Source organism: Ruditapes philippinarum, unplaced genomic scaffold (genome assembly GCF_026571515.1).
Source record: "Ruditapes philippinarum isolate M1 unplaced genomic scaffold, ASM2657151v2 ctg4618_1_1_1_1, whole genome shotgun sequence".
NCBI lineage: Eukaryota > Metazoa > Mollusca > Bivalvia > Venerida > Veneridae > Ruditapes > Ruditapes philippinarum.
In genome coordinates, this window is record NW_026854290.1 from 271,572 (window position 1) to 298,308 (window position 26,737).

General features: G+C 32.2%; 2 protein-coding genes across 18 annotated transcripts in view; one reads left to right on the plus strand and one right to left on the minus strand.

The window, feature by feature from the left end:
- LOC132739707 (phospholipid-transporting ATPase IF-like) overlaps window positions 1-26,360 on the plus strand; it is a 77,290-nt gene extending 50,930 nt beyond the window's left edge. For 3 of the 16 annotated variants that reach the window (XM_060727487.1, XM_060727495.1, XM_060727489.1), the window contains exon 31: window positions 12,501-12,609. Coding sequence is in view for 6 of the 16 variants with exons in the window: in XM_060727481.1 (XP_060583464.1) it covers window positions 18,500-18,682 (183 nt within the window). In the remaining 10 variants the exon portion in view is untranslated. Of the gene's footprint in view, window positions 1-12,500; window positions 12,610-15,538; window positions 15,592-16,425; window positions 16,472-18,499 lie in introns of those variants that run through there. The other 13 variants (XM_060727481.1, XM_060727483.1, XM_060727488.1 and 10 more) reach the window with 11 other exon arrangements.
- LOC132739706 (uncharacterized) lies at window positions 273-5,637 on the minus strand. Of its 2 annotated transcripts, XM_060727480.1 has the most exons (3): window positions 5,323-5,637; window positions 3,938-5,045; window positions 273-3,376 (listed from the first exon to the last, which is right to left on the minus strand). In XM_060727480.1, the coding sequence occupies exons 2-3, from the start codon at window positions 4,899-4,901 to the stop codon at window positions 285-287; spliced, it is 4,056 nt and encodes a 1,351-aa protein (XP_060583463.1). In that variant the 5' UTR covers window positions 4,902-5,045; window positions 5,323-5,637; the 3' UTR covers window positions 273-284. The 2 variants fall into 2 exon arrangements, with proteins under 2 accessions (XP_060583463.1, XP_060583462.1); XM_060727479.1 differs by having other exon boundaries at window positions 273-5,045.
- Window positions 26,361-26,737: the final 377 nt, after the last annotated feature.

Below are 26,737 nucleotides of genomic sequence, written 5' to 3' on the forward strand. Positions count from 1 at the left end.
ACTATGAGTAACTTCTAAATGGACGGCCCTTGATGTTAAACAAGAAAAAATACACCCATATCTCTTTACTTGTGACTTTCCTGATTTTACCATCAAAGGACCAAAAAAGTCTATGCCGATAAATGAAAACGGTGGTTTATCTGGTGTGATTTGCTCATCAAGTAACGGTCCCATTTGTTGCTTACAAAGCGGATTGTTCTTGCGTTTACATGGTACACAATTCCTTACTACCTGTTTGACAGCGCTATGTCCATTTATTATCCAGTATCTTGTTCGTGTAGCTGCTAAAACTTGTTGTACTCCGACGTGACCTTGACTTTCGTGGTAAAAAACGTATCATTAAAGTAGTTAAATGATGCCGTTTCGGGTAGAATGATTGGACATTTCGTTTCATCATGGTAAATAATGCGTCCTTTTGTACGTATTAAACCATCTTTAAGTATTGGATTTAATGAAGCTATCGGACTTTCACCTTTAACATTAGTTCCTTTTTGCAAGTTTATTACCTCATCGGCAAAGCATTCCATCTGAACGTATTTCACAACTGCGTGAGAAGATGTCTTAAGTTCAGACAAGGTGAGATTACCTTTTTCAACCACTACATCATGATGCAGATATCGCTGTTTGCAATAATCCTTGTATCTCAAAAACCATGCCACTGCACGTCTAAGTTTGAACCAATCAGAGTAGTATTCAATTATCTTCCCAATAGTATCACAAGTGGTAACGTTAATAGCAATTTCTCTCTTAACCTCGACATCATCTTCACTCACTTCCGGGATATTATTACCTGAATACTTAGGCCAGTGATCCCTACCTTTACTAAGAAATGTTGGTCCATGCAGCCAAACATCTAATTTGTCTGTCTCAGAAGCGTTGATACCTCTTGAAGCTATGTCTGCTGGATTTGAACTTGAATCAATATGGTGCCATTGATTTGGACTTGTAGTATCATGTATGATGCTAAGCCTATTTCCGACGAATGTTTTAAATCTTCTTGAAGTATTTCTGATATATCCTAGTAGTATCATCGAATCCGTCCAAAACGTAACTTCATCTATCTTAATATCGAGTTCCTCAGCAAGACATTGATATAAGCGACAAGCGACCACAGCTCCAGATAGTTCCAGTCTCGGTATAGTTATTTGTTTTATGGGGGCTAGACGAGATTTAACAATGACGAGACAGCATGTTATATTCCCCGTGTTGTCAGTGAGTCTCAAATACGCGCATGCGCCGTAACCTACTTCCGACCCGTCACTGAAAATATGCAACTGTGCATTAATTACTGATCCAAATCCTGGTGGTAGGAAACATCGATCTATCGTGATGTCGGCCAATCGCGGCAGGAAATGTAACCAACTTTGCCATTCTTCATCATAGTTGTCCGGAATTTGCTCGTCCCAGCCTAGCTTTTCTCTACACAAGTTCTGAATAATGAACTTTGCTTTCAGAATTATTGGCGACACAAGTCCAAGAGGGTCAAATATTGAACTTAGTGTTGATAATATCCCGCGCCTCGTTGAAGGGTTACTTTTTAAGTCAACCTTGTACTTAATTGTATCATTGTTTACGTCCCAAATAATACCCAATGCTTTGTCATTACATTTTTCACCAGGGGTTAAGCTGACAACCGATTTGGCAAGATCTGATTCCGGTATTGTCTTTAAAACATTTCTACTGTTACTGCGCCATTTTGTTAAGCGAAATCCTCCCAAAGACAGCATTTTCTTTAAATTCATAGCCAAATCAATAGCTTCCTGCTCAGATGGGACAGACTTTAGACAGTCATCAACGTAAAAATTCTTCTCAACTGTCAGCGCAACTTCCGGTTTAAACAGATGCGAGAAATCTTTCGCTGTTCTTTTAAGTGCATACGCAGCACAACTCGGAGAAGATGTAGCACCAAATAAATGGACATTCATGCAATATTGCTTAGGAATCTTGTCCAATTCTCCATTAGGCCACCAGAGAAACCTTAAAGCATCACGATCTTCCTCGATAACACGAACTTGGTGAAACATTGCTTCAATATCTGCAATAAATGCTATTCGTTCCTGTCTAAACTTTATAAGTACACCGACTAGACTGTTCATTAAATCAGGTCCTTGCAAAAGTTGACTGTTAAGCGACATTCCTTTGTATTTAGCAGCACAATCAAACACTACACATAGTTTTCCCGGCTTGTTAACATTTATCACGGGATGATGCGGCAAATACCAAACCCGCTTTGTTTCTGGTACAATGTGATCCACTTCAGATGCATATCCATTCGCAATGTAATCATTCACAGTAGTTCTGTACATATCATGCAAATTATTGTCATTTGACAACTTGCGCTTCAACTGCTGTAATCTGGCTTGGGCAAGCGGTATATTATTCACGAATGATGAATTTCTGTCACGCCAAGGAAGACCAAGCTTGTAATGACCATCCTCGCGAGTTAATGTTGACTCCATGGATTTCATAGCATTTTTATCTTCTACAGACATGCAACTCTTCACTTGTGATTTATCATTAAAGTCTGTTGTCCACAAACGCTCAATTTGTTGCTGTAACAACATGTCACGTGACTCAAAGAAATTTATATTAATATCGTTGGATTCTTTCATAGTTGGGACTGGACCGCGTATAGCCCATCCAAGACGAGTGCGTATCGCGTACGGTTCATCGCTATTTCCGAATTTCACTTCTAGCGGTATATGTGCAACAGGTGAATCCGTCCCTATTAACATCATAACGTCATTAGTGTCTATATCTGGAATATTTATACCGGATAAGTACGGTAAGTTTCGGATATCTGCATATTTAGCTGCAGATCGAGTTGATATCGGTAATGACTTTACTGACCAGACTTTTCTTACGGTAATACTTTCATTTCCATCGATAGGTTGAATATCTAAGTCGGCCTCCTGACCATGTATAATACCTTCACGTGAGTTTGCCGTAGACATCCGGAATGTGACGGGCTTACCGGTTATATTCAGGCTCCGTAACAATCTTTCATCACACAAGGTTTTATCGGCTCCATCATCTAGCAGGGCATATGTCTGACAAGAACTACCGTCCCCACCCTTAACTATTACAGGAATAATACCCAGACAATTTTTTACAGTAGAACCTTCTGTTGCTGCACAGTTACACGACGACTGCACTGCTGTGTGGCCATTATCGGGTTTTACCCAACTATGTAACAAAATGTGGTGTTTTACATTACAATTAGTAACATTACACATTTTTGGTTTTCTACACTTGTTTGTAAAATGTTTACCTTTTAAACAATTGTAACACAATTTAAGTGATCTTACCAGTTTATAACGATCATTGAGACTCATTGACTTGAACTTGTTACACAGTGATAACTCTGCACAGTTACCTGAACAACAAATGCATTTACTACTTTCATGACCGTTTTCTTCAGTATGTGTATTTAGAGTAGTAACCTTTGGTCTATCATTACTGTAATATTTGCCAGAACTGTTTCTGGTTTCTTTCTTGATAAAATCATTGTTTTTACAAAGATCATAGCTATACATGGAGTTAGCGATACGTGATTTTTCGTCTACAAATTTAGACAAATCTGAAAAGCGCGGCACTCTACCTGACTCATTTATATAATGTGCTACTTCTACCCATTTTACTCTTATATGTGTTGGGAGCCGCCTAACAATGCATCTTAAATTTTCTGTATTATCAATATCAGAGGAAAATCCTAACTGAGAAAGTGTAATTTCACATTTCTGCATCTCTAAAGATAATTTAGATAGCCCTTCAACATCGGACGCTTTAATCTGAGCACCATTTACCAAGTTATCAATGTAAGACCTTGCAATTAAATGTGGTCTGCCAAATCTAGACAATAATATTGACCTAGCACGTTTATAACCTTCTTCCGGTTCTAACAAAACACAATCTTCTATACTAGATTTTGCCTTACCTGTACAATACTGAATGAGATAACTTAGCTTTAAATTATTGTCACTTATTCTGCTTTCAATGTTTGTTTCAAAGTTTTTGATAAATTTGCAGTATCCTTCAGGCTTCCCATCAAATGTCAATAGTTCTGGCTTCGGTAAGTTGAATCCTTCATGAAGTGCTGACGCCAATCTTTGAAATGATCTGTCAATGTTCGATGTCTCACTGTCAACTTCCGGTATACACGATCTGTTTATTTCTGGTCTGGGCTGTGTCAAAGTTATATTTCTCACAGAATCTGTACGGTTGTTCACCTGAATATGATTAGTCATATTATTTTGTACGTCAGGCTGAGCATTTTGATTGTTAGATATGACCCCGGTTTCTTCCTGTGTTGTTTCTAACCACACCATTTCTTCTATCTCGGCTTCTTCTAATTTCGACTGCTGATCTAACAACTGTTGTTTCATTTCAAGATCCCGGCGAGCTCGTTCAAGTTCTTGTTTCTTTTTAAGTTGTTTTAATTTGTGTTCTGCTATTAAACGCTTTGCTTTAGCACTTTGTAATTTCCGGCGCGACGAGACTGAAGTACGTGAACTTCCATGGCTGACATTTGACTCTGCGTCATTTTCTACAGGAATATTTTCTCCATCATGCGGTCCAATAGCTCCCGCGATCCACTGAGAAAATCTTTCCCTGAATTCTTCAAAGTTCTTTAAACAGCTCTCAAAGTTCGCTTCCAAGTCTGCAACAACTTCCGGTTGCGCGCACAAATCTAAACATTGTAAATGCACTGATTTGAAATGTTCAAAGCGTTCACATAATTTACTGTTTAGTAGTTTAACCTCTTCAATATTATTGAAGGACATCATACTCCTTTCAAGTTCATTATATAGTTTCGTCAGTTGAGCGCCATTTGCACTTCTTGATCTCTTCACACTGACAAACTCCTGATTCAAAGTTTCCGCACTATTTGTTGACGGCATTTTCGTCTCATCATAATCGAGAATTGTAAATCGAGAATTGTAGATGTTTTCCGTTAAAAATAGTCAAGAATGCGCAGATTTCAACACTTTTCTTTATTCTCATTCATGGAATAATATATCAATGTGATACAACAATGCGATTCTCTGAAAATAATAAATAAACATACTAAATACTGATTACAACGCATTTAAAATAAAATACAATAAATTGTCTAAAATAATAATGCTTATACAAATCATAAATATACGATATCACCTTTACAATTATAGACTTAAATCTATTAAATAATATTGTTATTTTATATTTCCGCGAATAATTCCGTTTATAATTTAATTCACGGCATAATATTGTAAAGTTCATCATCATTTAAACAATATTGAATTTACTATTAAATTCATACATAATTAATAACTTGCTTACCGATTATGATCTACTTTCCATTGGAAAACATCAATAAACAAAACACATCAACAATTTAAGCACTTCCGCCCAAGGCAAAACAACATATCAAAGTAACGGTTAATGACGTCACCGTAAAACAATTTAATGACGTCTTTTTACGGGAAACAAAATAAGACGTTACGTTTGGCGGAAATAGTGAAGCTATGTTAAATTGAAAGAGTCAAACAATGTTTTTAATAGTAAATACTATCGAAAAAATCAAACTATGAAAATTATGTGATTATAATAAATAAATTTACAATTAAGAACTATAATTCTTACAATAACATTTGAGAAACACCTGGTTTTGTGCCAATATCCTGTCACTTGTTATGCCCCCACAGAGTGGGAGCATATAGCGTTGCACTTGTCCGTCCGTCCGTCACGCCGTACGTCTGTCCGTTCGTCCGTCCGTCTGTCCGTACGTCCCGAAATCTTGTGAACGCAACTCCTCTTAAACCGGATGGCAGATTTTGCTTAAACTTTCAGGGATGAACAACCTTAATATGTAGATGGTAGTAAAGGAAGGAATTTTCGCTGCGACCAAATTTAACAGAATTATGGCCCTTTGTTGATTTTTTCACTATATACTATGTAGAAATTTTGTGAACGCAACTCCTCTTAAACCGGATGGCAGATTTTGCTTAAACTTCCAGGGATGAACAACCTTAATATGTAGATGGTAGTAAAGGAAGGAATTTTCGCTGCGACCAAATTTAACAGAATTATGGCCCTTTGTTGATTTTTTCACTATATACTATGTAGAAATTTTGTGAACGCAACTCCTCTTAAACCGGATGGCAGATTTTGCTTAAACTTCCAGGGATGAACAACCTTAATATGTAGATGGTAGTAAAGGAAGGAATTTTCGCTGCAACCAAATTTAACAGAATTATGGCCCTTTGTTGATTTTTTCACTATATACTATGTAGAAATTTTGTGAACGCAACTCCTCTTAAACCGGATGGCAGATTTTGCTTAAACTTTCAGGGATGAACAACCTTAATGCGTAAATCGTAGTAAAGGAAGGAATTTTTGCTGCGACCAAATTTAACAGAATTATGGCCCTTTGTTGATTTTTTCACTATATACCATATAGAAATTTTGTGAACGCAACTCCTCTTAAACCGGATGGTAGATTTTGCTTAAATTTCCAGGGATGAACAACCTTAATGTGTAGATGGTAGTTAAGGAAGGAATTTTTGCTGCGACCAAATTTAACAGAATTATGGCCCTTTGTTGATTTTTTCACTATATACCATATATATGTTGTCAGTGGGGGCATCCGTGTCCTTTGGACACAGTTCTAGTTTAATAGTATGTTTAATAGTATGATTAAATAAATTATTATAATAAATTATTAAGTTTTATTTCAACTGTAATATTAATATCATTGGCAGAGCTATCCTAGTAACTAGGCATCTGCGTCTGCATCACACTTTTGTTTAAGGTTTTTGGATCGCCCCACTTACTTTCTGTAATCATAGAGGTATTGATTCGAAACTTTAAATACTTGTTACTGACCTTCATCCCCACTTCCAGGTAAGAGGAAAAACTCTGGTATGGATTTTAAGAAAATTATGCCCCTGTTTCAACTTAAAATTTTGGTTAAGATTTTCGTACCATCCCACTTATTTTCTATATCCTTATAGGTATTGCTTTGAAACTTTGTATACTTGTTAATAACCATCATCCCCACTTTCATGCAAGTGCTTTATAATAGTAGAGCTTGCTGTCTTACAGACAGCTCTTATTACTCAATGCTCTTTAAATGTATACAAGTCCTGATAATTCAATCATAGTAGGGTATTATGCTAGCTGCAAATTAACATATCATTGCCATTGCTCAAATTCTAATCTAACTTTTAACCATTAACCTGTTTGAACTGAAAATGATTTGCATTTGTCACCAGTACAAAGAGACACTAGGCAGCTTGTACATCCATTCAGCTTGACCAGGCTGTTAGTATAATACTGTTCATTGTTTAATTTTTCAATGTTATTTTATATCCTACCCTGACCCAAATTCGGCGTTCTCCTAAATTCGGCGATGTTTCGTTTTTCATCATTCACGCGAGATTTCAGAGGTGAAGGTCAATCATGTTTATGTCCCACGGTATATTTTTACAACTCCAGTGATTTTCTGCGCTAAAGATGGAGATACGTCTGGTAAACATTAAAAATTGTGTATGACATGGAGAAAATTGTGTGTTTTACCTGATGCAATTTCAAGTTTATCTATACTTTCCTCTATTTGATTGAAATTGTTGCTTAAAATAATTTGACAGTCGCCGTTTTTTATCTAATATTAAACTAACTATTTTCACTGTCGATGTAGGTCAACATACTACGTCACAATCCCGCCAAAATAAAAAAATTACTGCAACCAATCAGAATCGCCGAATTTAGGTGACGTTTTCAGATCGTAGTAAGATTTTACATCAGCCATATTTGTTTATATTTGGCAACCGCTGAACGATTACATTGTTAGAAATGAACTTAAAGTAACTTTTAAATATTTCTAGTAAAATTATATCAAGTATAATTATAGATTACTGTAGTTTATTAAAAATGCCATTGACATTTGTTCTTATATCGCCGAATTTAGGTTACACCGGGATATATATATTGAAATTCCTTAGACTTTCAATTGACGTTCCAAATTCAAACCTAGGCAAATCTGTTCAAGAAATTGAGGTGAAAAGGGTTCAATCGGCATTTGATTAAAAGTCAGTAAGTAATAGATTATATGTATTTCAATTGCAAGAAGCTTGAGAACATGACCTTTCAATTTTATTGCTGTTTTTCATCAGGTTCAGGAGAATTCCTCGTTTTCATAAGTATTATGTGAAAAAAAAAATAATAAAAAAATTAAAGGAAATTTTTTGAAAAAAAATCCAGGTATATTGTTATCTCAAACATATTATTTATTTATAAAGCTTGATTTTGAAAACAAGTTACAACTTGTGTTTATCACTTTTAAGTCTTCTTTGTTCTCTGGTACAGAGAAGCAGATAAATAGAATCCCTAAAGAAAGTCCTAAACAGTAAAATTGAAAATGTTGCAGGCGCGGTTTGATTGAACCTGTTCATGGACGGTACTGAGAAGTGCAATCTACTGTCCACACTCCCCCTTAGCACCGGTTGAAGTTAAGTATTCATAATGTAAACACAACTGTAATTGTAGATGATTTTGAACATCTGCAGATGTGTTCATTTTGGGTGGTGATCAAATTGGAACCTTCAATAGACAAGTAAGTGCCATTTCATGACAAGCAGCGTTATTGGTCCCCAAATGAAAAAATACTTGTGCCCTTAAATAAATGGGCAAAAAATGATTTGTGTCAAAAGGGGAAGAATGGTGTTTGCGCCAATTAAAGCTCAATCCCACAAGCTCTTTGATATATCATACATGTAGTTTTTTGGTGTAACAAGTGTCCCTGAATATTTGTTTGGATCATAGAAACTTCATTGTACAGTTTTCCAGAATATGATGTGAATGAGTATTTGCAACATGTCGAAATGGACTATATGTCAGGACAGTTTTAGCGAAATTAATTTGTTCACAATTTATTGCGTGTGTCTGACAGATTTGTCACAAGCAAAAATTGTCTTGCTTGAAATTTTGTAGCAATGGTTTGTACACTGCTTACAACAACTAACAACACTTACGATTTTCAATTAATATTTGTTGATATATCTTTGCTTTCCATATAGAATGTTAAAATATCATCTTGCCTGTTTACTATTGGTGCTTGTTTTTTTATTAATTTTTTAACTGTAAAAAAAAAAAAAAAAATGATATTAAATAAATAATTTAAGTTAGAAACTAAATATCTTCAGGTTTCAATTGATGATGTTTTGTAAATTAAGTTAATTTTATGAGAATCAAAATTGAAAATTATTTTGGTTAAATTTAGTTAAATTTTTGAGTATCAAAACGGAAATTATTGCCTTAAATCTCTGTAGTATTTTTAGACAAATTTTACTTGTTTGATGATTGTATTCTTCCTTGTTTTCTTGTTAGGACTTCATGCCTCAGCTACCATTAAATCATATTTTGAAAGTGTATGAAGCTTGGAAATTTGTCATATTTAAGCGATATTAAGCCTCAAGAACATAATTTTTTACATCTTTAGAAAGCATAAGGCAAGTTTTAGAGCATGTAAGATGCTTGTATCTTGAAGAACGTAGCACTTAATGTGAAAAAAATTGTCATAAAAGGAGCAAAACTTCTTTTTTATAAACACTGTAGATTTTCCTTCCGTAATTTTTGCTTTAATACAAATGCTAAATAACTACAAATATACATACTAACTGCCAAAAAAGCAATAGAAGAAAAAGGATGTTCATGTAAATTTTGGACAACTATAAAAGTACACCAAAATGAAAAAAGTTTTGAGAAATAAAAAAAACAAAAACATTTCTGGGGTAATTGAACCTTTAATTTTGAAAAAATAAAATATTTTCAAATACTGGTGTGGAAGAAATTAGTTTGTATAAAATTATTCTTATGAGCAAATGGTGCATGGACACAATCATTGGTAAAAGGTTAAAACCTTACTAACATAGCAACATAATATTTTGTTCAGGAACATTTTATGCAGTTTACATACAGTAGTTATGTATGTTAAATAACAGAGACATTTTATGGAAAAGATTTTCTTACTATTTTAAGAAAGTCAATAGGTTAAAGGTCAAGAAACAAAACTGACACAAAATTAAAAAAAAAAAAAAAAAGATTACTACTATCCTTTCTGAAATAACTGCTATTGGATCTATCCAACAAGTGGTGTGTTGTGAGTTTTTTCATGTGAGGAAGCAGTTGACTGCAATGACACAGGACGTCCTAGCTTCCCTTCAAAGAAAGTTTTTTTCATTGATAGTAAATCATATACATTGTAGTACACAATTCAACTTAAAATCATCATTACATTACTGGTATAAAGAAAATCGAAGTACAGACTATCAGTTACAAAAAAAGTCCCACAGACAAATTAAATTATGGTTTCATAATTATACACTTACATTAAGACTCATTACTGAAGCCATTATCATGGGCATTTTAGTATGGAAATATACATTTATTAATTAGATAAAATAAATAACAGATACTTTACTATTACAATGGATAGCAAGGTTGTATCTCTAAAAGAAAATTAAAGTCTTATAAACTATGAAGTCCAAGGTTAATTATTTTTCAACATAAATGTGTGTGTGTGCACCTTTCTTAAAAAATGGTTTAATTAGCATAACCTTTTCAACAACTAGCCTTTTTCCACCAGTATAGGGCCAGGGTAGCTTGCACATCTATGCAGTCTGACCAGGCTCTATACTGTTGGCTGACAAACTTTAAATTTTCATTTTGATACATGTATCCCCAAAATTGATAAGTAACAGCTCCAAAAAAGACAAATTCATTATGAAATTTAGTATGTTTGAGGTTAATTGTTAAACATGTAGTTGAAAAAATAACCGATGTCAGAAGAATGCTTTATATCTCCATTCCATTTTAGGCCCCCCCCCCTTTTTTTTAATGAAAAAGAAATAGGAAATTATTATTGTATTTTTCGGTGAAATGAGTTTGTAAAAGATTTAATCTAATTAAAGCTGCATGTGCATCCAACAAGCTGCAAAATTTTAAGCACATTAATAAGTATTTTTGAATGTATCTTTGCATAAATTGAGTGTACTTTAATATACCGGTGATTCACTTCTACAAGTTGACAGATTAAAGAGACCAGGAAAATAAAACAAATGAATAAATGGTCATTGCGGAAAAAGATTCTCAATATTTAGAAGGAAGGAAACTTTTGAATGCTAAATGTGCATGCTTTTGTTATATGGCTGCAGTTTGGTGTCATTTTTGTGAAATATTTTTTATACAGGAAAGAAAAATGTTATTTGGTAAATATGTATTATAATAAGGTGTTACATACATGTATGTTAAAAGAGGTAATAGTGCAAAGGAGATAAAATGATCTGAGAGCCTCGTTTTGAAAATGTGTAATATCATATCATTGGTTAAATTAAATAGGAATTAACCAATCAGATTTGTGAATTCAAGACTGGTTTAAGGTTTTTAATTTTGTAACCTTATGTAACAGTGTTGACTTTTGTGTTTTACAGTGTTACAGTCCAACTATTATAGTATTTGATGTATATGCATGTAAAATTAGAATTGCATCCAGGTGGTGAAAATTGTTAATATATAGATTGTAGGCTTTTGTGGAATAGATTTTTGATTTATACCTGTGCAAACAAAACATAAAGAAATAAGAAATATGTTTGCATTTATTCTGAAAGCAAGATAAAAATCATGACTAGAAAGGCTCTAAGTTGTTTTCAGCTTTTGTATAAAAAGCATCAAGGGAATTCTCCAAAATATCTGCATGACTGGATAGAACTTGATTGCATTACATTTAGATATTACAAAAAAAATATGTAAACATTTAAATAACTCATGGACCTTTCTTTATAAATGTGTTTCTTGCATGTGTTGCCGTACTTTCTGAATATATGCCCCTGGATTATAAATTTATAATGACTGAAGCATGTTGGGATAACACCGAAGCCATTGTTGATGTATGGAAAGTGTCCAGATTGCAATTAAGTCAGTAATATTACTATATTGGGATGCACAACTTAATGTATTAATATTAGATTGTTTACTATACACCAAATATTTCATAAACAATGCTGGTATGCATGATCATATTACATACTACATACTTGAGGGAAGAGAATAATCAAAGTATATGTTACATAGGGTAGATCTATGTGAACACTTTCATAACAAGTACATGAAGTCTTGACATTACTGTAACAAATAATTGGAAAAGGGACACACCAAAGCTTGCTAATTGCGACTCTGCTGAGCTTATTTCAGACTTAACCCTTAACCTACTGGAATAGTAAAGATTAGCGTCTGCTACGCGTATAGAGCAAGGCCAACCTCGGCATCGGACCGCGGGCTCTATACTGTTGGTAGCTCAATTTCTGTATTTTTGCAACTTTGCCTGTTTCGAAATTTAAAGCAAGACACATTTATTACAGAAATTCAGCAGGCCAAGGGTTGATGGGATATAATCTTTGACAGACAGTGTGGAGGGATTTTTTTTTGTATTAAGTTTTAACGTAATATTAACTTTGATTCAGAACAGGGCCGACGAGAAAGACAAGTTTACTATCAATTTCACTAAATCTTCGGGAAAGTTGACGATTTCACAGATAAATATCATAGAGGATTATGATAATCACAACATAGGTAATCCTGGCAGGATAAAACTTTTTACTAACATATTGTGTGCTTATTATTATCACTCGTGCTCACACTAAATGTGCTGGTCTTTGAGGAATCCAGATTTTGAAATGAAGTTTTTGAGAACACTAATATATCATGGTTTGATAGACATTTGTAAACGGAAAAATTAAAATTTCTTCTTTGTTGAATAATTTAATAATAAATTTATTATTAATTGATCAATTGAGTGGACTTGCCAAAAAAGCATAAGAAAATTTTGATTTCTTAAATGATAAAAAAAGATATTTATCAAGTTAGTGAAAACCAATAAATGTAAAAAATAAGACTACCTTATTTTGGTTGAAAACAATCCTGTTTGTCTTTAATTAATTTAAAATTGGATATCTCAAAGCCGCACATCTATTATTTTACAGTACATTTTGTTTGTTAACAATTAACATTAACTCTGCACATAGAATTTTTTTTTCTGTACATCTAGTAGATAATTAACTTTAATTTTAGCTCAGCATATCCAAAGTTCATTTGTAGGTTTTAACTTAGCTGTTTAGGAATAAACAAGTTACTTGAACAGATCTCTCCTCTAAAACAGTTTGTACAGATTTTCGAATTAGGGTAACTGTCCAATGGGTGGGTTATATAAAACTTTGTATTTAGCAGGCATGCTAATGCATGGTCATGTCCCATACATCATCACTTTGGTTTTCTTTTTAAGTAGTCAATATTTCTAGGAATAGAAAAAAAAACATTACAGTCCTTTTATGTTGTGAGCATCACTACCAGGCTTGGTATAATGTGATAGGGTAACATTATAAACGCTGACACAAACATATATATACATATAACATTAGCCACCATTTGGGAAAAAAAACAATATCTGAAGATCACTTGAAGTGGTTCAGGTGTTAAGCTTTATGTTAGCATTTTGATTGTGCCTTTCTCAGTATCCAAATTGCCTTCAAAGCATTTTGACGTGCCTTTCTCAGTATCCAAATTGCCTTCAAAGCATTTTGACGTGCCTTTCTCAGTATTCAAATTGCCTTCAAAGCATTTTGATGTGCTTTTCTCAGTATCCAAATTGCCTTCAAAGCATTTTGATATGCCTAAATTCTCAGTATCCAAATTGCCTTCAATAATTGGATATTCAGGTTACGGTTGCTGACTTTGGAATCATTTCCTTCACTTCTTGTGGTTTGAAAGAAGGGAACAAAAAGAATATTAAGGATCATCTTCCAGTGAACTATGATAGAATGATTGTGATTAAAATCAGGTGACTAATCCTGCCAGAAAAAAATGCATTTTTAGGCACCTTAAAGCCTTTCATCAGGAAAGCTTGCAAGTCGTCATTACATCACGTTCACTTGCAGTCCCACAAAATAAACAAAGAGATATAAAAATTAAATTGCATTTATCCTGTTGAGTGACATATAGGACACTTGTAAGTTTCATTTCTTTCTTTTGCATGCTTTAGAGTTTAGCTGCTTTTGTACTGACGGGATTAACAACTTATATTACGAATGGACAATATGACAATAACTAAACAAACTTCTATTTTGCTTTGCAGTTTTTTTACTCTCTTGTCTGACTCTTATGTGTATTTATTTTTGTAGTGTTTGACCTACTGACTTGGGCTTGTTGTTTGTACTCTTTTATATGATATGTGGTTCAACAATATGTTATATTCTCTAATCATAATGCATATAGAGAAACTTCGGAATTAGGCAAATGTTGCTTTTTCCCCATTTATTCCCATGGTACAAACTATTCTTTACTTTTAAAACTTGGTAAATACATCAATAACATTATTAGTGCAACATGCTGATGGCTCTATTGTGAACGTTAGTGCGCCATGAAGCAATAAGTTTGTTTAACCCTGAACATGCTGAATATCTTAAATGGACTTGTCCCACTTCCATTTTTGGGACTGTCCATTATCAATTTTAGGAATATCAATTTGAATATTTAAAATTTGTCAGCCAACAGTATAGAGCCTGGTCAGACTTCACGGATGTGCAGGCTGGCCTGGCTCTATACTGGTGGCAAAGACTTAATGCTTTCGGGTCCAGCAATAACTGTTTAAAGTTTTTATGTACCCTGGGATTTAGATGGGCAAAAATCCCACATTTACCAAATTCCAGATAATTAATCTATGAACTAATCAAAGCTTTGAAAACATATTTATGTCATGTTTTGTTCCTTAAAATTTCTGTGCTTGCTGTTGTCTATAGTTACCCTTTAGTCAGACCTTGAATATGTATTTTTTTCAGATAACATGTATAATTAACAAAGGCAGTTAATATAATAAATGTCCAACATGTTAAAGTAGGAATTCTAAGGAAAAAAATATACATATGATCTTATTTTATGTTACACATATTATGATGGTCTCTATTTTAGCTTTGACACAGTGCTTTAAGATATTTATAATTTAGGGGTTTTATTTGGTTTCTTTATGTCCTTTACTGATAAACTTACCCTTTACAACTGATGATATACTAGTAAATGTTAGTTTTCTTTACCGTTTTCTTTGTTAGCTAATTTGAGTTATTTTCCATTTCCAAAAATTAAGACAATTTTGGTCAATTTCTATCATGAAAGATATTAAATTTTCTATTAATTGTTGTTACATCTAACATGTCCAGTTTTACAAACCTTTTAAATGTTTGACTTTGGCTGGATTGTCATGCACTGCAAAATAACAATAGCTGGCCTATATGTTGATTTATTTTTATTTTTTCTATATGTGTATGTTGATGGGGTCATTTTTAAATTAATTTTCAAAGGTAAGAATGTCATCATCTGATGTAAGAAATGTATGCCATTTTTACATTGATGGATTTATATAATTATAAAGAAACAAAATCAGTGGACCACAAACAAAGGGAGTATTTCAATTGTTTAAATTTTGCATTTGTTTTATCTGATAATTTTTCAGACTTTAGTACTAAAGATTGGGGTGGCAGAGTAGAAATTTCAAAATGAATTTGTGTGAGTAATTCTTATAGTTAAATGAGGAGTTTTTAAAGTTTGTGTTTTTTCAACGTTTTACACATTCACAAGACTGAACTTGTATTTGATGTCTGCTTCCATCTCGTCACCATTTTGGTCTGTCTGTTACAAACATTGCTTTGCCGTGTTGTTTGTTGATTTAATTTTCAATCTGTGGCACTAACTATGGTATTAACTAAATTTGTTTTAATGTTTATAATACTCAATTATTAGATAGACTTTGACAAGTGATTTTAAATTTTTTAAGTCATTAATTTTTGTTAGAAATCCATGTACATTATGCCCATTTATATACAAATACAATTTTAATTATTTACACAGTCAAGTAGATCTATATTACTTTCTCACTTTTTGTAATTTTTTTAGTACAAGACAAAATATCCAATGTATTTATTGTTAACATTACTGAAACAAAAAAACAAAAAACGAAAAAATTATTAGGATTTTGAAACCAGAGCTTTGCAAGGCAAAGACATGTATCATATTGGTCATTTAGGGACTAACATTAAACCTTAACATTAAAACCTTTAGTTTTCCTGTGATATCATAGGGTAATTGTTTTTAATTTGTTTAGATAATGAACCAATTAAAAACAAAATTTAATGTTATGCTCTTGAAATAGCTTTTGCCTAAATCATATATACTATAATTTGCTTATTGAACCAACCAAGAAACAAAGTATATTAGACTGAAAATGTAGATAAAAATATTTAATGAATCAGCAAAAATATCTTTAATCTTTCTCTCTTTTCTTCTTACTCAGTGTGTTGAATGTTACTATTATTAGCATTATTTCATTCTTTTTTTACCCAGAGGGCTTTGCTTATTTAGTAGGAAAAAGGACACTTTTCTTTCAAAGGTGATATCATTGTTTGCTTTTCACCAGCACTGTTAGTTTTACGTTGCTGTTACTTTTGAAGATGTACACAGTTTTTTGCCATGTGCACATATATTATGATTGTGTATGCAACACTTTCCACACATGTATTATTTCTCCTTACAAGATACAAATAAAGATCAATTAAATTAAATTGATATAATTTGAAGTTTCAAGTTTGATGATTTGCACTAATGGATTGGTTGAACTGGTGTAAGTCACTACAAATCTACACAAAACAGCACTGTCACTAAAGTTTTTGGTTAGAAAATAAAAGTTTAAACAAGAGTTATAATCTTATTTACGTAATACAGAAAATTGATGTAATTTGAAAAAGTTAAGTTTTGATAAATGCTATAATATATATCTGAATTATGTATTCTCGAACTGACATTCTTCTAAGATGAAGATCAAAATGCCTTTAAATCTATTATTATTCAAAGATACCTAAAACTGTTTGGTCAATAATGTTTTAATCTAAAATTATTGAAAAATGAAGTATGCCAAACAATGTTGAATTGATTTAAGTTTCATCCGCGCAGTCTGATCAGGATCCATGTGTTCGCTTACAAACCCTATAACACGTAGAGAAACTGATAGGGAACAGCATAGATTCTGATCAGAATGCGCGGATGCTCAGGCTGGTCTGGATCCATGCTGGTCGCAAACCCATTATGTTGGTTATGACACGGCTCAAATGGGTATATTTGGAAATAATGTGTTTCAAGGCTAAAAATCCATAAAATGTGAAATACACTGTAGTGAAAAAATCCAAAACAGTGTACTGTGAGTCACATTGTTTCCATATTCTTCCAGTCCTATCTGAATAAATTTTGAGCAAAAAGTATCCTTGTTATTTAATGCACATGATTTTATTGTAAATTAAATAAATATATTAAAGGGAATCCACTGAGGTTTTTTGACATGATAGAAACTGGAAATTTTTTCTTGAAATTATTACTCCATTTGATGTAAATCTATACTAAAAATTTATGTGCAAAATTTCAGATCATTTGCGCGCTCCTTTTCCCAGAATATTTAATATAATAGTGAAAAATGACCCAAAATCGGACTGAGAATAGCACAAACATATGATATTCAATGTATTTCTTGTATGTGTCTTGATTATATTTTTTTTTATATTTCTGTTTTTAAGTGTTCCTGTTTATCGATATGAAAAATTAAAATTTAAAGTTTTTAGGCTTATAAACCTCAGTGGAGTTCCTTTAATTATACATGTATTTAAGTTCTTTGATGGAATAATTTTTTTTTCTAAAATACAGACAGAATTATAACCAATTTTGTAACAAGCAGCTCAAAAGGCAAATTTGAAAAAAAAAGAAATTTGATTACAACATTACTTATATTGTTGTTTTAAATGTTTAGCTTTGTTACTAACAGTAAGTGTTGTACTTAACCAAGTTTGTAACTTTTTCATATATTGAAGATTCTTACATAGAAGTAACAATCAGTTTGTACATTGATTTAATTGGCATATTTTAGTAAGCAAGTCTAAATATTTGTATAAGCTAAAGGAAACGTCTATTGATATACAACTGTACATTAAGAAGATTTCATAAAGTAAAAAATTCATTTTGATAGAATTTGAATAAACACGTAACATTTTACTGTGCTAAATAGATATTTATTATACATCAGTATTAAATGTACTGGTTATTCATTAATTGCTTATGTTATTTTAAGCTCACCTACCCACATCGTGCTTTTGTTGACCTGCTGGAACCGAATCTTGTAAGCCTTTGCCACCAGTATAGAGCCAGGCAAGCTTGCACATCTGTGTACAGTGTGACACAGCTCCCTGAAACTTTTGATACATAAATCTCTTAATCTTTGAGTAAACTGTACCAGTTGGAAAAGCTGATTTTGCAAATTCATCAGGTTTAGTAATATAAACTCAAAACAATATTTCCAGAAAAGAAAACAAAACTGCCTTTGTATTTTTACGATAACTTAAATAATTTATTTCTAATTATTTTTTCCACATTTCAGATGACGTACGACTCTAGTCTTATTCCACTACGTCAGCTATCATACGAAGAAACCAAGAAATTTGTCTTTCCATACGTCACACCAAAAACTAGTCTTCAAAATATACACAGCAAAGAAAATAGACCAAAATTGTTACCGGCAAAGTTTATGCCACGCTCACTAAAACGAAAACATGTTCTTTAATGCATTAATTTCAACACGGATATTTATTTTACAAATGATATTAATATTTTAGTCAGGATAAGTAGATGTTATTAGTTTAATCAGTCATTTGATTGTTTTTGGTGCTATAATTTTTATATTCTTCAGCAAGTTTTCATAACATACATAATAATAATGATAATGATAATTAATACCAGTAATAATGCTAACAAAAATGTTTTATGTAATATCTCTACTATATATATAATACATGTATATATAAATCTTAAGTTATGAAAACTCGTTGCCATTTGTTTGAATATTTATGTATGAATAAGAAAGGACAAATATATTATGCTATAAAGAATATATTATTTACTGAACTAAACATGATTTCCTTAGAATCAAATTGTCTCAGGCATTTTTTTTAGTGCGTTAAAATTTATTGTCTTTTAGTCATTTATTTTTGTATTCTTTGGAAAAAACTATTTATTAGAAAGAAACCAACATTAGTTATATTCTTTACAATGATATCATATGCAGATTATTTAATGCAGATGAACAAAATTTAATGTAGACAGAATTTCTACCTAATTTATAAGTGCTATAATGTCCTGCCACTTTTCTTGTTAACTTGAAACGTGGGGAACATTTTTTCTGCCTATTAAATCATATCAGCAGATAAATACTACTTTTAAAAGAATATGTAATTTACTTTAAAGAACTTTTGAATAATTTGAAAAAAAAAAACTGATCTTTTTTAATAAAAAAAAATATTTTCGTTATTTTTAGCTCGACTATTCGATAAGAATAAGTAGAGCTATTGCAGTCACCCGAGCGTCGGCGTCGGTGTCGGCGTCGGCGTCGGCGTAACCACTTATGTTAAAGTTTTTGTAATAGTTCAAATATTTTCAAAGTCCATTGACATATGGCTTTGAAACTTTGCACACTTGTTCACCATCATGACCCCAACCTGTAGACAGGAGGAGGTAACTCTATCGAGCATTTTGACAGAATTATGCCCCTTTTTCGACTTAGAATTTACGTTAAAGTTTTCGTAATAGTTCAAATATTTTCAAAGTCCATTGACATATGGCTTTGAAACTTTGCACACTTGTTCACCATCATGACCCCAACCTGTAGACAGGAGAAGGTAACTCTATCAAGCATTTTGACAGAATTATGCCCCTTTTTCGACTTAGAATTTACGTTAAAGTTTTTGTAATAGTTCAAATATTTTCAAAGTCCATAGATATATGGCTTTGAAACTTTGCACACTTGTTCACCATCATGACCCCAACCTGTAGACATGAGGAGGTAACTCTATCAAGCATTTTGACAGAATTATGCCCCTTTTTTGACTTAGAATTTATGTTAAAGTTTCTGTAATACCTCAAATATTTTCAAAGTCCATAGACATATGGCTTTGAATCTTTGCACACTTGTTCACCATCATGACCCCAACCTGTAAACAGGAGGAGGTAACTGTATCAAGCATTTTTTTTACTATCAAGCACTCAGAATAGTCGAGCGTTGCTGTCCTACCGACAGCTCTTGTTAGATAGCCAGTATTGTCTTTCATGTTTTGGCACCATATGTGTTGGTGCACTGTACCAAACCAGACAAACAAAAAATTGTTGATTGAAATTGTGATCCCTATCATTGATCATGAATAATTATTCTTTGTTCCAAATCATTATGTAGTTGTACCAAATTTATTGGATCATACCTGAGAATGATAAATGTAGAATGGTTTACTTGCTGTGTATATTATGATGTCTAGTCAAAACAAAAGCTTTTACCAAGATGGTATACAATCTCTCAGATATGCCTTTTTTTGTTAATTTAAGATACTTCATGTATTTATTGCTGTAATTGTTATATGCTATATAAGTCCCATATCCTCCAAATATTGTTAATTATACTGTATATGTGTTGCTTATTTTGTTGTTAAGATATAATGTGCTAATTAAAAGTGATATTTTGTTTTGTTGTATAATTTGATGTATCGTTGCAAAGACTCAAGTCAGGATTCCATATGTTCCAATATATTTGTATATATTTTTTATAATCAAATTTGGATTTGAGATGTTTAATTTTGTCATATTTAAAATACTGTCAATTTTGTTTATTAAATTAAGATTATTATTTTGATGTTACATAGTCCCTAGAATATTATCATGTATAATTACTAATATATGCACAAAATTGTTTGGTGTATAATGTCATGAATGGGGTCTTCCCCTGTCTGTAATTAAATGCATGTCCACTCAAGGAAGGTTAGCATATCACTGGTTTGGCATACATGTGAACTTTTTTCAATGATCAAGTGGGAGATTTTCCTTCAAAAAGAGGGAGATTTTAGAATTTGCAATAAACAAAGAAAGAAAATCTGACATCAAAAAAGGGAGATTTCTTTAATTTTAAGAAAAGTTTTTGAAAATATGGCTGCAGAAAGTGGGAGTATCCTGCTAAAAGTTGGAGAGTTCACATGTATGCTGGTTTGGGTGTCCTTTGCTTATTGCTACACTAAGTCGTAATGTATGATATTCAGAATTTCATGACCACTCAATCATTATTTTAATCACTTAATGACCACTGATTGTAAGTGACACATATAATTGATCAATTTTATTTAATGAAACATGTCTAAGTACAGGCCTTTACAATACCACTGTAAGTCCCTATTGATTGTTGTACTTTCTCTAATTGAAAGGCTGGCATGCGAATAGGTTGTGTATAAATATTAGGTAAAATCCCTGTATCTACAATACATAACTATTACTATGGTGCATGAGCACCAGTCCTAGTATGTCATAACAGATTAAAGGCAGATCTTTTTGCTGACACAACAGCCTGTATGGTTGCTGACCTATCATTTCCATTATTCATTTTGTCAAAGGTAAATGTATGTTAGGTTAATTCTCATTGGCTGGTGAACAGTGACCTACTTTCAAAGAAAAATTGATTCCTTTGACTAATACTCTGTGGCAATTGAACAGAGGTAAATTATCTCCATTTTTGTGCTTCATAATTCAACTTTTAAATGTATGACAGGGGACATGTCCGGGCTTGATACTTACAGAGCCCAAAAGGCCGGGTGGATCGTCATTTAACTTGCATTATACAAACACTAACATTTGGGTGATTTAGTTTATATGGCCTTTTGGTTATAGAATCATCTTAAATAATAATAATGACTTCATTCACAGAAGGTAACACATTAAGACATAACGTTGTATAAAGATTTGTAACACCTTATTTACAATGGCGCGATCTTCAAAATAAAATCATATCAGTTGAAGAAATATAATCGTTAAATGGTAATGACAGTGTTAATATATATCTTAACACACATGTTGACAGTCATACACTGAATTTTATCAAAAACTCAAAACATAATCATTTTCTTCAGTACATCATTTTTAATAAGTCTGCAATTAACAAAGTCAAAACTAAGACAGACACCCATTAATAGAAAAACATATTTAGTTAGAAATAATGAAAGTAATAAAAATAAATGTAAGAACTTGTGCATATAATACACATGGACTGTACTAATTTCTTGAAACTTGAGTTTTTAGATATTGACAATTTTGTTTTCCTTCTAATTGTCAGTGATATGGAAATTCCAATTAACCATGGAAGTCCTTACAATAATCAGGTGAATCTTCTCTAGCCCCGTCCAAAAGTTAACTATTTTATAATATTTTATAATAATATTTTATACATGTAGTTGTAAAAAGTAAATCCCCTTCTGTTAGATATTTGAAAGATTTGGTTTAATTATTAAAACAAATTTGCATTACGGTGTATATTTATCCTCTTGTTTTGTTTAGTTGTTTGGTAAATGTTACTGAAGGTCACAAAATATAGGAATACCTTTACTGTTTATCTGTACATTTGCCATATATTTATCAATGCATACCTCCAAATGTTTCTTCCATTTTATATATTGAGCCTTATAGGGATATAACCTGTCGTTTGTATATATTTTTTGTTTGTTTTATCTGTACATATCTGTCCTTCAATCAGGGTTTAAAAGTTAAGTTTCTTCCTTAAGTTATCTGTGATTTACGGCTAAAGATTGGCACAAACTCGTTCAGCATCTAACTGTATATCTGTTAGTTACCATAGCAGCGAGTCAAACCAAAATGTATATATTTTTTTATAAATCCTTAAATCTTGATATTGATTATTCTACCTATGCTGATCTTTATATTTTATTTAATCTTATTCATTAACTAATTTCCTTTATTTTAGTTTTTATTTTCTCAACAAGGGGATGGGACATATACAGTTTCATTAACTTTGTTTGTACATTTTCTGTTGCTGTATAAGCTTTAATTCACTGTGTACCCGTAAATAAGATGCTTAATTATCACATTTAGCTCTGAAACATATCTTTTTTTCCCCTCATTATATTATAATGACATGTTTTTCTCTTGAAGAATTTGTAATAAGCAATTATTTATAAATAATTGGCGAAGAGAAACTATATACATAAAATTACTTTGAAATGTCAGTAACAACATTTTTTTGATGCATTTTCTAAACATGTATAAGAAAAAGTAGAGAATAATGATTATCATGTAGATATCTGGAAACTTTTATGTATTTAATAGTACCGCCTCCGTGGTCGAGGGGTTAGAGTCGATGACTTCTAATCCAGTTACCTCTCTGGCGTGGGTTAGGTCCCCGGGAGATGCTTTGGTAGTTTAGCATGGAGGAAGGTAGTCTAGTACTGGTGTAATTCTCCAGGAACGATGGTTAGGAAACTACCCATCCATATGACTAAAATACTGTTAGGAAAAGGCGTAAAATGAAACCAACAAACAAACAAACATGTATTTAATAGCCATTGACCAAAGAGTAACAGAAGATCTTGTTATAGATTTGTTATATTTATTTGCTATATACCATAATATTCATGATTAATCTAAAATATTTTTATGATTACTCTTTGTTTTTGCCTTTTCTACTTATCTTATACTTGCTGTATTTTCTATAAATACAATATTTCTTGTATATGCATTGGCAAAGGTATATTATCCTGACCCTCAAAAATGGCGTTAAGATAATTGAGCATTGCAAAACCAACATAATGGGTTTGCGACCAGCATGGATCCAGACCAGCATGGATCCAGACCAGCCTGTGCATCCGCACAGTCTGATCAGGATCCATGCTGTTCACAGTAAGTTTCTCTACTTGTTATAGGGTTTGTAAGCGAACATCTCGGATCCTGATCAGACTGCGTGGATGCGAAAGCTGGTCTGGATCCATGCTGGTGGCAAACGCATTATGTTGGTTTTGTCATGGAGCAGCTCGATTTTTATAGTTTTGGTGTTGTCTGTATTTTTGTCCAGTACTACAACTTAGTTGCAGATTAGAATCTTTTTTGATAAAATGAAATTCAACGGAAAATATATAATTTCATGAACTACCGGTAGATAATTAATTGGTAAAATATTAACAAAACATGGTACAAAAATATGTCAGTCTTGAGATACTCTTTTTTTCATGAACATCTTTTCTTTCATATGTAATTTAAGAGACTGCAATATTTGTAAATATTTTGTAATTGATTTCTGACATTTGTGTAATATGTTTGTGAACCTAATGAGAATGATCACTAACTTTTGGGAAATATTGCAATAGTTTACTACTCTTGGAATTTCAGTTTCAAAGATATGACTAAAATTGTGTTACAAATGGCATAAATAACATACATTTATTCATACACACGTACATAGTTACATACAGCAGTGTAATGCATCTAATTCATTAACAAACTGCCTTTTAAAATAAGTTGTTGTTTGTTTGTTTTTTCAACAATAAAAAATAGGATTCTTATAAACTAAAGGTATTTTAGATACTTTAAATCAATCAGAACGTATATAGAATATTGAGAAAAAAGTACTTATAACATTATACTATAATATGATAACTATAATATATAATTCCAAATCTGCTGCTTGTTACTTGGTGCAGTAAGTAAATGGAATTGAATATTATTTTTGTAAAAATACATTTTTTGCTAAGATCAACTATGTACTTTCCAAATTGAATTAATTTGATTTTCTATCATTCCAAGATGTTGAGATAGATATATTTGTATTATATGGATATGAATGTACATGTATATATCTTACGTCTATTGTTGAAATAGCATGTTATCTGTATTGTTTATTCTTGAAACTTGTCATTACTGATTAATTTTCTTAGCATTTAACAGAACTTATGAAAAGGGAATTGTATGAAAACCAGACAAGTGTTGTGAATTGTACAATGTATTGTTTTGTTTTGTTTTAAAAATTAGATTATGATAGTCATGAAAGATATAATTTGAAATGTGTCTGAAAATACATGGTATGGAGACCAGTACATATTTTAGTATATTCGTTACATGTTGACAGTATACACCGTCACAGTATGAACACAGTAAATGTTGTCGACATACTGTACATTTTCAATGGTAGATGATTTAACCAATTACCACTGTGATGTGCGTCACAAAAATTTAGTCACAAAAAAACAATATATTATAATCAGCTTATCAGTTTATAGCTTAGTTAATCAACTGGCTGTTAAGCCATACCTTATTTTTTTTGGTGCCTCTCCTTAGATAATCAGAAAATAATTAATTAGAATAATCAGTGCTAGAATGTGCATCATTAAATTAATTAGTATACCTTTATGCATTCATTAACTGAAAAGCTAAAGGCTGTCTATAGGTTTTATAACATGTACACATGTAAGGTATATAAATTTAGCCGCGTCATGACAAAACCAACATAATGGGTTTGCGACCAGCATGGATCCAGACCAGTCTGCGCATCCGCACAGTCTAATCAGGATCCATGCTGTTCGCTTACATACTCTATTAAAAGTAGAGAAACTGATAGCGAACAGCATGGATCCTGATAAGACTGTGCAGATGCGCAGGCTGGTCTGGATCCATGCTGGTCGCAAACGCACTATGTTGGTTTTGTCATGGCGCGGCTCAATTGTTACCAAAGTCGTCCTGTTTCATATCATTGGCATTTATTGTGTTAATTTTAGTCAAATTTTCCATTCAAATTAAAAGTGTGATTTTTTTTGTTTCCAAGTTGTTTTTTTTAAAATCACAGAATGCATAAATTATATACATAAAGACAAGAAAAAAGAATCCTAAACAGTCTACATAGGAAACATTCTTTCAAACAAGTGAAACGTGTATACAATTTCTCTGTTTATTATGCAGCATTGATCTGGTCATTAATTTTGTAATAATCCGTTATCTAAATACATGTAGATTAAACTGTGTGAAGAAAAAGAAACTACTAAAATCTATCAATATAGTAAATTTTTATTTTAAAATAAACTTGTTTATAAATTTTGTTTGCCAACCTGAATCTTTTTACTCATGTTATATTCTATTGTGATTGGTCAATTGTTTGCATGTACTCTGCCATCACTGAAATTTACATGAAATTGTGTTAAAACGTAAAGATTCGCATGTTTGATCATGTAAATGTACCAAATAAAGTACAGTTTTACATGAAAATATACACATTTTCAGTAAATTTTTATGATATGATGTGATATCTGTATTGTTACTGAAATCCAATTTGAAATGCAATGTAATTTTTGTGTCGCCTCTACGGAGTAGTGGCGACATATAGGGATCACTTCTCCGTCGTCCGTCTGTCGGTCTGTCTGTCTGTCTGTCCGTCCGTCCGTCACAAAACTTGTCCGGACTACTCCTCATAAACTACTGGTGCAATTTCATCCAAACTTTACAGGAATGATCAGTACCAAGTCGAGTTGTGCATATTGTCAGCATTTTCCGGTTCAATGATTTTTGTCAGAGTTATGGCCCTTTAATAATTTTTAATTTTAAAGTTTGTCCGGACTACTTCTCTTATACCACCAATGCAATTTCAATGAAACTTTACAGGATTGATCTGTAGCTCAAGTCCTTGCGCATATTGCACGGGTTTTCCGGTTGAATGATTTTTGGCTGAGTTATGGCCCTTTGATAAAAAGGTGTTTTTTCTGTATGTTGCCAGATACACAAAAGCTTGTCCGGACCACTCCACATAAACAACTGGTGC